Genomic DNA, 12,821 nt, shown 5'->3' on the forward strand with positions numbered 1-12,821 from the left:
TGTTGGTGCCTTATTCGTTGATTTTATGTAATCACGTTAGTTACATTAGTACGCAAAGTTTAGGAATTTCATATATATTTTTGGATACGTTTAGTCCTATGTAAACTAAATGAATCTTGTTTGTCCAGATTTGAGGCTTTTGAACATCCGGATATCACATTATATGCAAGTCCTCTTTATATAAATCATGTTTTTATTACTGTAGGCATGTTAGTCTCAACCCTAACTTTATGATGGGGTATTTATTCAAGGCTACAAAAACAGAGGACAATATAACTGATAGACAAAAAAAATGCAATTCAATAAAATATATAGGCATATAGCCTACAAAGTAGGTCTATATCTAGGCCTGTTTTGAATTGTGTATAGTAGTTATACAACATATTCCAGATGGGATAGTCCATAATTCATTCATGACTACTCATGCAGTTCATTTCCTCGCAGCCCCTTTCCCCCCACTGCGATTACGCACGAGAGTCGTTAATCGGACGGAAGATGGGAACAGCCGATCTATGGCATAGCCTGCCTTAATGTTTGCTCATTGTGTATGCAGGACTGAACAGGATATAAACTAGCCACTGTTCACTGTCTACTCTCTGGAGTGTGCAATTAATTGCGTTAACATTAAACGGTGGATTTACTGTAAGAAGCAACAACCCTCAACTTGAACATTTTGTTCTAACCTACAAATTGGCGAACAACAAACGAAGGTGAATTTGACGCAGAAAAATCAGATGGAGGCAACATACAAAAATTTGCGTAATGTGGATACCAAAGCAGGTGGACGTAAATAACACTGAGTTATTATTTGGAATAGGAATGTACTGTTGCATCTGTTATTAACACAGAGTTATATCTTTCCATCAGAGCCCTTTACTTTGTTGGGAATTGAAGAAATGTAAATTACCAGAGATGTGTGTCAATTGACAGCAGAAAGACAGAAGCTCTTCCCTCGGTGCGGTGTTAGAGCGCTCCTCTAGATTATCAGGACTTTCCTATTTGCAAAGACACAACTTTCCTCTCCGTGTGATGTTGCCAATTGCCACAGTGTTCATTTTCACACTTCTGACAGGTAAGCCTTGCACTTTACGTTGATGGATGGTGGTTATGAAATAGTTTTCAATAAATAAATAAAAAATCTGTTTGTACATTATCTTTTTCGTTTTATTCAATTTATTTTAATTGTCACCCATATGTACTTTACTGTAATCTACTTCACTGGTACTGACATATTTAGTTAAAAGTAAACAATTGACCAACAGATCAAAAATGGATGTAGTGTCCTCTTGACAGTTGGAAACACATTTGAATGAAAAGCTTATTTTATAACATTAGCCCCATACTTTGATGTAGATGCACTCATTCATTTAAAACAACAGTTCCTATTTACATACACAATGAAAAAGAGGATACAACTTTTTAAAGAGACAGGAACCATGATATCTCAACTTTTTAGTTTGCACTTACATGTGATGATAATCCTGAAAATAACATGTATTCTATGATGCTTTGAGATACCATTAGGCCAGGGTTTCCCAAAGTCGGTTCTGCGTGTACGTTTTTGTTTTTGCCCTAGCACTACACAGCTGATTCAAATAACTAAATCATCATCAAGCTTTGATGATTTTAATCAGCTGTGTAGTGCTAGGGCAACAACTCTGCCATAGGCCAATGTTTGCTAGAAAGTAGTCTGGCATGACTACTGTTTATTAATTTTGACTAAGTTGCTTAATTTCCCTTGCTTCACTGAGAGCCCAACTAGCACATTTGGTTCCATGGAAGTTGTGGGAATGTATGTTTTTGGTTTGACGTTGTTTGTGGGAACGAAGCCATACGTTTTCTCACTGGTAAAACGTTTTCTCATTTAAAAAATGTTCTGAGAATAGAAGTGAAAATGTATCCTGTTCTTAGGTTGCAGGGAGGTTCTGAGAAGGTCTTACTCTGGTTCCTTGAAAGTTTTCCTCTGAGGTTTTATTAACGCTCTGAGAATGGAAAATATAGGTTATTTGGAGATTTCTTTTATAACTTCCTTAAAATGTTCACAGAAAGGACACATGGAAATGTATTTCCTTAGGCATTAATCATGCAAACACATTAATTATTGTCTCTTTCATTGTGACACGGCATCAGTGAGATCCAAACCTATAATCTTCTGTTCTCCATCCATGGAATTAGTCCACTGCGCCACCAGGATGGAGCTAGCATGACATGTTTAAAAAAAAAAAAAAAATGTTCATTTTATTCTATTCAAATAGACCCCATTTCAAAGGAAACAAGCACTCATTGAGAGCAGGTGTGACCAATTAGTGAGCGCGGGCAACACACCTGGACACACTTCACAAGATAGAGGATAGTTTTGTTGAGGCTGAGAACGGAATGTATATGTTTTTAAATAACATTCTTATAACGTTTTCTGAACATTACTAAAGTTTTCTTGTGTTAATTTATAGAACACTGTTATCTTGGCTGCAGCGAGGTTTGGTATGGAGGAGAAAAAAAGTGAAGGCCCCATACACCATGAACAATAAAATGGCAAAGATCCACCAGATAAAAAAAAAACTGGAAATTTGACATTCACATAAGTATTCAGACCCTTTACTAAGTACTTTGTTGAAGCACCTTTGGCAGCGATTACAGCCTCAAGTCTTCTTGGGTATCACGCTACAAGTTTGGCACACCTGTATTTGGGGAGTTTCTCCCATTATTCTATGCAGATACTCTCAAGCTCTGTCAGGTTGGATGGAGAGCATCACTGCACAGCTATTTTCAGGTCTCTCCAGAAATCTTTGACCGGGTTCAAGTCCGGGCTCTGGCTGGGCCACTCAAGGACATTCAGAGACTTGTCCTGAAGCCACTCCTGCATTGTCTTGGGTCGTTGTCCTGTTGGAAGGTGAACCTTCACCCCAGTCTGAAGTCCTGAGAGCTCTGGAGCAAGTTTTCAACAATGATCTCTCTGTACTTTGATTTGTTCATCTTTCCCTCGATCCTGACTAGTCTCACACTCCCTGCCACTGAAAACCACCCCCACAGCATGATGCTGCCACCATCATGCTTCACCGTAGGGATGGTGCCAGGTTTCCTCCAGACGTGACACTTGGCATTCAGGCCAAATAGTTCAATCGTGGTTTCATCAGACAGAGAATCTGGTTTAACATTGTCTGAGAGTTCATCAGGTGCCTTTTGGCCAACTCCAAGCGGGCTGTCACGTGCCTTTTACTGAGAAGTGGCTTCCGTCTGGCCACTTTACCATAAAGGCCTGATTGGTGGAGTGCGGCAGAGATGGTTGTCCTTCTGGAAGGTTCTCCCTTCTCCACAAAGGAACTCTGGAGCTCTGTCAGAGTGACCATCAGGTTCTTGGTCACCTCCCTGACCAAGACCCTTCTCCCCCGATTACTCAGTTTGGCCAGGCGGCCAGCTCTAGGAAGAGTCTTGGTTGTTCCAAACTTCTTCTATTTAAGAATGATGGAGGCCATTGTTAATGTTTTGGTACCCTTCCCCAGATCTGTGCCTTAACACAATCCTCTCTTGGAACTCTACAGACAATTCCTTCATCCTCATGACTTGGTTTTTGCTCTGACATGCACTGTCAGCTGTGGGACCTTATAGTAGACAGGTGTGTGCCTTTCCAAATCATGTTCAATCAAACAAATTTACCACAGGTGAACTCCGATCAAGTTGTAGAAGCATCTCAAAGATGATCAATCAAATCACATTTATTTATAAAGCCCTTTTTACATCAGCCGATGTCACAAAGTGCTTTACAGAAACCCAGCCTAAAACCCCAGATAGCAAGTAATGCAGATGTAGAAGCACGGTGGCTCGGAAAAACTCCCTAGAAATTAAGGAACCTAGGAAGAAACCTAGACAGGAGCCAGGCTCTGAGGGGTGGCCAGTCCTTTTCTGGCTGTGCAGGGTGGAGATAATAACAGTACATGGCCAAGATGTTCAAACAATCATAGATGACCAGCAGGGTCAAATAATAATAATCACAGTGGTTGTAGAGGGTGCAACAGGTTTGCACCTCAGGAGTAAATGTCAGTTGCCTTTTCATAGCCAATCATTCAGAGTTAGAGACAGCAGGTGCGGTAGAGAGAAAACAACCCTAGCCTCCCAACACATAAACTATTGCAGCATAAATACTGGAGGCTGAGACAGGAGTGGTCGGGAGACACTGTGGCCCCATCCGACAATACCCCCGGACAGGGCCAACCAGGCAGGATATAACCCCACCCACTTTGCCAAAGCACAGCCCCCACACCACTAGAGGGATATCTTCAGTGGAAATAGGATTCACCTGAGCTCAATTTCGAGTCTCATAGGAAAGGGTCTGAATACTTATGTAAATAAGGTATTTCTGTTTTTCATTTATAATACATTTGCAAAACTTTCTACAAACCTGTTTTCGCTTAGGCATTATGGAGTATTGTGTGTAGATTGATGAGGGAAAAAACAAATTTAATACATTTTGGAATAAGGCTGTAACGTAACATAATGTGAAAAAAATAATTTCCGAATGCACTGTATTCTTAAGGTCCCTCAGTCAAGCAGCGAATTTCACACACAGATTCAACCACAATGACCAGGGAGGGTTTCCAATACCTTGCAATGAAGGGCACCTATTGGTAGACGGGTCAAAATAAAAAAGCAGACATTGAATATCCCTTTGAGCATGGTGAAGTTATTAATTACACTTTGTATCAATGCACACAGTCACTACAATGATACTGGCGTCCTTCCTAACTCAGCTGCCAGAGAAGAAAGAAACCGCTTAGTGATTTCACCCTGAGGCCAACGGTGACTTTAAAACAGTTACAGACTTTCATGGTTGTGATAGGAGAAAACTGAGGATAGATAAACAACATTGTAGGTACTTAATTATCAGGCAGAACAGAAAACCAGCAAGCTCCGGACCTCGTAGGGTAAGAGTTAATTACCCCTGCCCTATATAGTGCACTACTTATGACCACAACACTAACCTAAATGACAGAGTGAAAAGAAGGAAGCCTGTACATAATAAAAATATTCCAAAACATGCATCCTGATTACAATAAGGCACTAAAGTAATACTGCAAAAAATGTGGCAAAGCAATTAAGGTTTTGTTCTAAATTCAATGTGTTATGTTTGGAGCAAATCCAATACAGCACATTACTGAGTACCACTCTTCATATTTTCAAGCATAGTGGTGGCTGCATCATTTTATGGGTATGCTTGGAATCGTTAAGGATTGGAATGTTTTTCAGAATAAAAAAAAGAAATGGACAGGCAGAGGAAAACTTGGTTCAGTCTGCTTTCCACCAGACACACTGAGATGAATTCACCTTTCAGCAGAATAATAACTTAAAACACAAGGCCAAATCTACACTGGAGTTGCTTACCAAGATGACAGTGAATATTCCTGAGTGGCCGAGTTACAGTTTTGACTTAAATCTGCTTGAAAATCTATTGCAAGACCTGACAATGGTTGTCTGGCAATGATCAACAGCCAATTTGACAGAGCTTGAAGACGTTTGAAAATAATAATGGGCAAATGTTGCACAATCCAGGTGTGGAAAGCTCTCATTAAGATTTACTCAGAATGACTCACAGCTGTAATCACTGCCAAAGGTGCTTCTACAAAGTATTGACTCAGGGGTGTGAATACTTATGTACAGTAAATTAGATATTTCTGTATTTTATTTTCAAAAGATTTCCTAAAGTTTCTAAAAACATGTTTTCACTTTGTCATTATGGGGTATTATGTGTAGATGGGTGAGAGAAAAAAACATTTTGAATCCATTTTGAATTCAGAGTGTAACACAAAATGTGGAATTAAGTCAAGGGGTATAAACACTTTCTGGAGGCACTGTAAATAACTCAATGTATTAACTGTAAACATTAACTCTGTAACCCATTACAGTTACACCACTAGGGCAGAAGTGCAGTGGTCACCTTACCTGCTCCAAAGATGAGATCAACAACAATCTCCGCAGCACGTACAGTGACGCTATCAGAGAGCAAGATCTGGAGCACTGCAAAGCCTTGATAGTTCCACCAGTACCAACCACAGAGTTAAACGAGAAGCCCAGTTGGAAGGAGGTATAGGAGGTTGTCAAGAGGGAAATAGCTAGCTCAGCCCCTGGACTGAGTGGTGTGCCCTACAAGTTCTACAAACACTGCCCACAGCTACTACACCAGCTCTAGAGAATCCTGAAGGTCTTCTGGAGGAGAGGAAAATTCGCTCAACTGTGGAGATGTGCAGACGGAGTATGGATTCCTAAGGAGGAGAACTCAAAGAACATAAACCAGTTCAGAACCATCTCGCTGCTAAGTGTTGAAGGAAAGATATTCTTCAGAATTGTGTCCAGGCATCTGACAGACTACTTCCTGAAAAACTCCTACATCGACACATCAGTCCAGAAAGGAGGGATTCCGAAGGTGTCAGGGTGCCTGGAGCACACACGCATGGTCACGCAGCTAATCAGAGAAGCCCGGGAGAACAGAGGAGACATTGCTGTACAGTGGCTGGATCTCACAAACGCCTATAGCTCCATACCCCACAAGCTGTTTGAAGTGGCTCTAGTTCGGCACCACATCCCAGGCTGGACTACTACAACAGTTTCAGTTTGAGAGTCACCTCTGAGTCCACAGCATCGGAATGGCACAAGTTTGACAAAGGAATCGTGATTGTACCAACATGGTGTCCTCCCACGGATCCTCTGGCCCCTGCTGGTCCTGATCTTACAGTCAAGGGCTTCTAGAGAAGGGTCAGCAGCTACCTCCGCAAATGGCTGGAATTACCTCAAAGCCTGGGCAACATCGCCCTGTACAATCAGAAGAAAAAAACTGTAGTTACCCATCGTCAGCATACAACCCTGCATCCTGCTGCTGGCTTACTTCTGAAGCTAAGCAGGGTTGGTCCTGGTCAATCCCTGGAAGGGAGACCAGATGCTGCTGGAAGTGGTGATGGAGAGCCAGTAGGAGGCAGTAATTCCTCTGGTCAAAAAATAAGTATCCAAATACCCCAGGCCAGTGATTGGGGACATTGCCTTGTGTAGGGTGTTGTCTTTCGTGTGGGATGTTAAACTGGTGTCCTGGTACTTGGTACTTATTGTAAGATTAGGGATGTTAACCCTGGTGTCCTGGCTAAATTCCTCAATCTTGCCCTCATACCATCCCCAGCTTATAATTGACTCCCTGTAACTATTCCCCAGGTTGTTGCTGTAAATCACCATGTGTTCTCAGTCAACTTACCTGGTAAAATAAGGGTTTAAATGAAATCAGCAGCCTAAATTAAGAATTCATGGTGAGGTGCTGCAATACAGAGACACAAGTGACCCAAAAAATCTCCTGTTCTGCTGGGGCAATGTTGATTCACCATCATGTCCTCTGTGCCTGAAGAGAGGAATCCTTGAGCACATCCTCAGCTGTTGCTCAAAAGCCTTAGGTGAGGGTTGCTACTGCTGGTGCCACAACCAGGTGCTCAAAGCCTTAGTGGATACTATCTGCAGTGGAATCAGCTACTGCAAGTGCCTCTGATCAACAAAGCAGGAAATTGTATTTGTCAGAGGTGGGTGAACGCCAGCTACCAGAACCTCTTCTTGCAACAGCTCAAGACTGGGAAAACAGCTCAGATGACACTGAGGCCAGACATTGTGCGGCTTTCGAAACCTCCAAGCAGGTTATCTTACTGGAGCTCACTGTCCCTTTGGAGGACTGCATTGAGGAGGTCAATGAAAGAAAGAGGGTGAAGTATGAGGACCTGGTGGAGCAGTGCCACAGGCAGGGGTGGGCTGCAGAGGGTTTGCTGGTCAATCCCTATACAGGCCCTATAGCCTACTGGGTATCACAGGGGCCAACAGGAGGAAGGCCATCAAGACCACCACAGAGGCATCACTGATGATGTGTCCAAGTGCTTTTCAAGATGTATTTTTCAAAAAGAGAACATGACTTTAACCTGTCTGGGCTAGGGGGCAGTATTTTCACGGCCGGATAAAAAACGTACCCGATTTAAACTGGTTACTACTCTTGCCCAGAAACGAGAATATGCATATTATTAGTAGATTTGGATAGAAAACACTCTGCAGTTTCTAAAACTGTTTGAATGGTGTCTGTGAGTATAACAGAACTCATATGTCAGGCAAAAACCTGAGAAAATTACAAGCAGGATGTGGCCTGTCTGCGATTTTGTAGTTCTCCCTTTGCTTCTCTATCGAAACTACAGTGCCGTGGGGTTATGTAGCACTTTCAAAGGCTTCCATTGGCTCTATAAAGCGTTCAGAAAGCGGATTGACGCGTCTCCTGTCTCCGGGCAGATAACAGGAGCACAGTTTCTCAGTGGACTGCCTGGTGGCTAAGAGATGGGAAATGCGCGTTCACGAGACCTCGCCATTTTTTCTCTTCCTTTTTGAATCATCAAAATCAAATCAAATCAAATTTATTTATATAGCCCTTCGTACATCAGCTGATATCTCAAAGTGCTGTACAGAAACCCAGCCTAAATCCCCAAACAGCAAGCAATGCATGTGAAAGAAGCACGGTGGCTAGGAAAAACTCCCTAGGAAAAACTCCCTAGAAAGGCAAAAACCTAGGAAGAAACCTAGAGAGGAACCAGGCTATGAGGGGTGGCCAGTCCTCTTCTGGCTGTGCCGGGTGGATATTATAACAGAACATGGTCAAGATGTTAAAATGTTCATAAATGACCAGCATGGTCAAATAATAATAATAACCATAGTAGTTGTCGAGGGTGCAACAAGCACGTCCGGTGAACAGGTCAGGGTTCCATAGCCGCAGGCAGAACAGTTGAAACTGGAGCAGCAGCACGGCCAGGTGGACTGGGGACAGCAAGGAGTCATCACGCCAGGTAGTCCTGAGGCATGGTCCTAGGGCTCAGGTCCTCCGAAAGAAAGAGAGAAAGAGAGAATTAGAGAGAGCATATTTAAATTCACACAGGACACTGGATAAGACGAGAAATACTCCAGATGTAACAGACTGACCCTAGCCCCCTGACACATAAACTACTGCAGCATAAATACTGGAGGCTGAGACAGGAGGGATCAGAAGACACTATGGCCCCATCCGATGATACCCCCGGACAGGGCCAAACAGGCAGGATATAACCCCACCCACTTTGCCAAAGCACAGCCCCCACACCACTAGAGGGATGTCTCCAACCACCAACTTACCGTCCTAAGACAAGGCAGAGTATAGCCCACAAAGATCTCCGCCATGGCACAACCCAAGGGGGGGGGGGGGGGGCGCCAACCCAGACAGGAAGACCACGTCAGTGACTCAACCCACTCAAGTGATGCACCCCTCCCATGGCCGGCATGGAAGAACACCAGTAAGCCAGTGACTCAGCCCCTGTAATAGGGTTCGAGGCAGAGAATCCCAGTGGAGAGAGGGGAACCGGCAAGGCAGAGACAGCAAGGGCGGTTCGTTGCTCCAGCCTTTCCGTTCACCTTCACACTCCTGGGCCAGACTATACTTAATCATAGGACCTACTGAAGAGATAAGTCTTCAGTAAAGACTTAAAGGTTGAGACTGAGTCTGCGTCTCTCACATGGGTAGGCAGACCATTCCATAAAAATGGAGCTCTATAGGAGAAAGCCCTACCTCCAGCCGTTTGCTTAGAAATTCTAGGGACAATTAGGAGGCCTGCGTCTTGTGACCGTAGCTTACGTGTAGGTATGTACGGCAGGACCAAATCGGAAAGATAGGTAGGAGCAAGCCCATGTAATGCTTTGTAGGTTAGCAGTAAAACCTTGAAATCAGCCCTTGCCTTAACAGGAAGCCAGTGTAGGAAGGCTAGCACTGGAGTAATATGATCACATTTTTTGGTTCAAGTCAAGATTCTAGCAGCCGTATTTAGCACTAACTGAAGTTTGTTTAGTGCTTTATCCGGGTAGCCGGAAAGTAGAGCATTGCAGTAGTCCAGCCTAGAAGTAACAAAAGCATGGATTAATTTTTCTGCATCATTTTTGGACAGAAAGTTTCTGATTTTTGCAATGTTACGTAGATGGAAAAAAGCTGTCCTTGAAACAGTCTTGATATGTTCTTCAAAAGAGAGATCAGGGTCCAGAGTAACGCCGAGGACCTTCACAGTTTTATTTGAGACGACTGTACAACCATCTAGATTAATTGTCAGATTCAACAGAAGATCAGAACAGAAGAGAATATATACAGCATTGTCCAGTTGGAATATTATCGCTATTTTATGAGAAAAATACCATAAAAATTGATTTTAAACAGCGTTTGACATGCTTCTAAGTGGTAATGGAACATTTTTACATTTTTTGTCTCGAAATGCGCTCGCGCGTTACCCTTTGGATAGTGACCTGAACGCACGAACAAAACGGGGATATTTGCACATAACTGTGGATTATTTGGAACAAAAACAACATTTGTTGTGGAAGTAGCAGTCCTGGGAGTGCATTCTGACGAAGAACAGCAAAGGTAATCCTATTTTTCTAATAGTAATTCTGAGTTTAGGTTGCCCCAACGTTGGCGGGTGTCAAATTAGCTAGCCGTGATGGCTGAGCTATGTACTCAGAATATTGCAAAATGTGCTTTTGCCAAAAAGCTATTTTAAAATCTGACATAGCGATTGCATAAAGGAGTTCTGTATCTATAATTCTTAAAATAATTGTTATGTATTTTGTCAACGTTTATGATGAGTAATTTAGTAAATTCACCGGAAGTTTTGGGTGGGAATGCTAGTTCTGAACATCACATGCTAATGCAAAAGCTGTTTTTTGATATAAATAATGAACTTGATTGAACAAAACATGCATGTATTGTATAACATAATGTCCTAGGAGTGTCATCTGATGAAGATCATCAAAGGGTAGTGCTGCATTTAGCTGTGGTTTGGGTTTTTGTGACATATATGCTTGCTTGAAAAATGGCTGTGTGATTGTTTTTGGCTGGGTACTCTCCTGACATAATCTAATGTTTTGCTTTTGCTGTAAAGCCTTTTTGAAATCGGACAATGTGGTTAGATTAACGAGAGTCTTATCTTTCAAATGGTGTAAAATAGTCGTACGTTTGAAATATTGAAATTATTGCATTTTTGACGTATTTGTATTTTGCGCCACGCGATTCCACTGGCTGTTGAATAGAGTGGGACGCTAAAGTCCCACCTAGCCCATAGAAGTTAAATATAGAACCATGAGGAAAACTGTAGGAAACGTTACGCTGAAGTACTGAAATTCCAACAGAAGCACATTGTTTCTGAACTATTTGAAAACATTCCCAATGTCAAACAGTTGGAGAACGTTCCTAGAACATTACCAAAAATTTAATTAAATATAACCTTGTTTGAACTTTTAGGAAACATTGTGTAAAAATAATGAAATACTAAGAAAATAAAGTTCTTTGTCAAGTTCCAATATACAATGGAAGAACATGGTGCAAAATACAAAAACCTCAAAAATGCAATAATTTCAATTTTTCAAACATACGACTATTTTACACCATTTTAAAGACAAGACTCTCGTTAATCTAACCACATTGTCCGATTTCAAAAAGGCTTTACAGAGAAAGCAAAACATTACATTATGTTAGGAGAGTACATAGCCAAAAACAATCACACAGCCATTTTCCAAGCAAGCATATATGTCACAAAAACCCAAAACACAGCTAAATGAAGCACTAACCTTTGATGATCTTCATCAGATGACACTCCTAGGACATTATGTTATATAATACATGCATGTTTTGTTCAATCAAATTCATTTTTATATCCAAAAACAGCTTTTTACATTAGCATGTGATGTTCAGAACATGCATTCCCACCCAAAACTTCCGGTGAATTTACTAAATTACTCATCATAAACGTTGACAAAATACATAACAATTATTTTAAGAATTATAGATACAGAACTCCTTATGCAATCGCTATGTCAGATTTTAAAATAGCTTTTTGGCGAAAGCACATTTTGCAATATGCTGAGTACATAGCTCAGCCATCACGGCTGGCTAATTTGACACCCGCCAACGTTCGGGGCTCACTAAACTCAGAATTAGTATTAGAAAAATGGTATTACCTTTGCTGATCTTCGTCAGAATGCACTCCCAGGACTGCTACTTCCACAAGAAATGTTGTTTTTGTTCCAAATAATCCATAGTTATGTCCAAATACCTCCTCCGTTTTGTTCGTGCGTTCAGGTCACTATCCAAAGGGTACATTTCGAGACAAAAAAATGCAAAATGTTCCATTACCGTACTTAGAAGCATGTCAAACGCTGTTTAAAATACATTTTTATGGTATTTTTCTCGTAAAATAGTGATAATATTCCAACCGGACAATAGTGTATTCATTCAAATAGGGAAAGAAAAAACAGCATGGTCGCGTGAAGCCGCATATCCAATCTCTTAGCCACCAGGCAGACCACTGACAAACTGAGCTACTATACTCTGCCCAGAGACAGAAGACACCTCAATCCGCTTTCTGAAGGCTTAAGAGAGCCAATGGAAGCCTTAGAAAGTGCTACGTAACCCCACAGATACTGTAGTTTCGAAAGGGACTAGAAAGAAGAACTACAAATTCTCAGACAGGCCACTTCCTGCTTGGAATCTTCTCAGGTTTTTGCCTGCCATATGAGTTCTGTTATACTCACAGACACCATTCAAATAGTTTTAGAAACTGTACAGTGTTTTCTATCCAAATCTACTAATAATATGCATATTCTCGTTTCTGGGCAAGAGTAGTAACCAGTTTAAATCGGGTACGTATTTTTCATCCGGCCGTGAAAATACTGCCCCCTATCCCAAACAGGTTTTAAATGTGCTGAGAATGTTCCAAAGCCAACTATCCCGCACCATTCTCAGAAAGTTGTGGGAA

General features: G+C 41.7%; 1 protein-coding gene across 1 annotated transcript in view; it reads left to right on the forward strand.

Annotated features, from left to right (window-relative positions):
• Positions 1-456: 456 nt before the first annotated feature.
• The window catches only part of LOC115204020 (transmembrane protein 132D), a 53,144-nt gene continuing 40,779 nt past the window's right edge, over positions 457-12,821 (forward strand). The window contains exon 1 of the mRNA XM_029769234.1: positions 457-1,072. Coding sequence (XP_029625094.1) covers positions 1,030-1,072 — 43 coding nt within the window. The 5' untranslated portion in view covers positions 457-1,029. The remainder of the gene's footprint in view (positions 1,073-12,821) is intronic.

This window comes from Salmo trutta, chromosome 12 (assembly GCF_901001165.1).
Source record: "Salmo trutta chromosome 12, fSalTru1.1, whole genome shotgun sequence".
NCBI lineage: Eukaryota > Metazoa > Chordata > Actinopteri > Salmoniformes > Salmonidae > Salmo > Salmo trutta.